Below are 225 nucleotides of genomic sequence, written 5' to 3'. Positions count from 1 at the left end.
CATGAGAATGAACACATGACATGCACACATGGACAAAAACAGAAACAGATAAAAAGTTACATGCCGAGCCATATGGGTGGATTCTTTAGGAAGCGGAGTAATATTTAGCCTAATGTTGTCACCTCTACGTCAGCAGTAGTTCAGCCATAAATACCGGTCGAATTGGATCAGTTTTTCAGACCTTCACCATGATCGGTAAACTTGTCATTTCGCTGCTGCTGGTGG

At 42.7% G+C, this 225-nt stretch overlaps 1 protein-coding gene across 1 annotated transcript in view; it reads left to right on the top strand.

The window, feature by feature from the left end:
• The first annotated feature begins 188 nt into the window (after window positions 1-188).
• Window positions 189-225, top strand: part of LOC119589393 (low-density lipoprotein receptor-related protein 8-like) — a 3,624-nt gene continuing 3,587 nt past the window's right edge. Inside the window, exon 1 of the mRNA XM_037938007.1 lies at window positions 189-221. Coding sequence (XP_037793935.1) covers window positions 189-221 — 33 coding nt within the window. The remainder of the gene's footprint in view (window positions 222-225) is intronic.

Source organism: Penaeus monodon, chromosome 25 (genome assembly GCF_015228065.2).
Source record: "Penaeus monodon isolate SGIC_2016 chromosome 25, NSTDA_Pmon_1, whole genome shotgun sequence".
Classification (NCBI taxonomy): Eukaryota; Metazoa; Arthropoda; class Malacostraca; order Decapoda; family Penaeidae; genus Penaeus; species Penaeus monodon.
The sequence above is the reverse complement of the archived record's forward strand: the minus strand, read 5'-3'. Positions and strand labels throughout refer to the sequence as shown.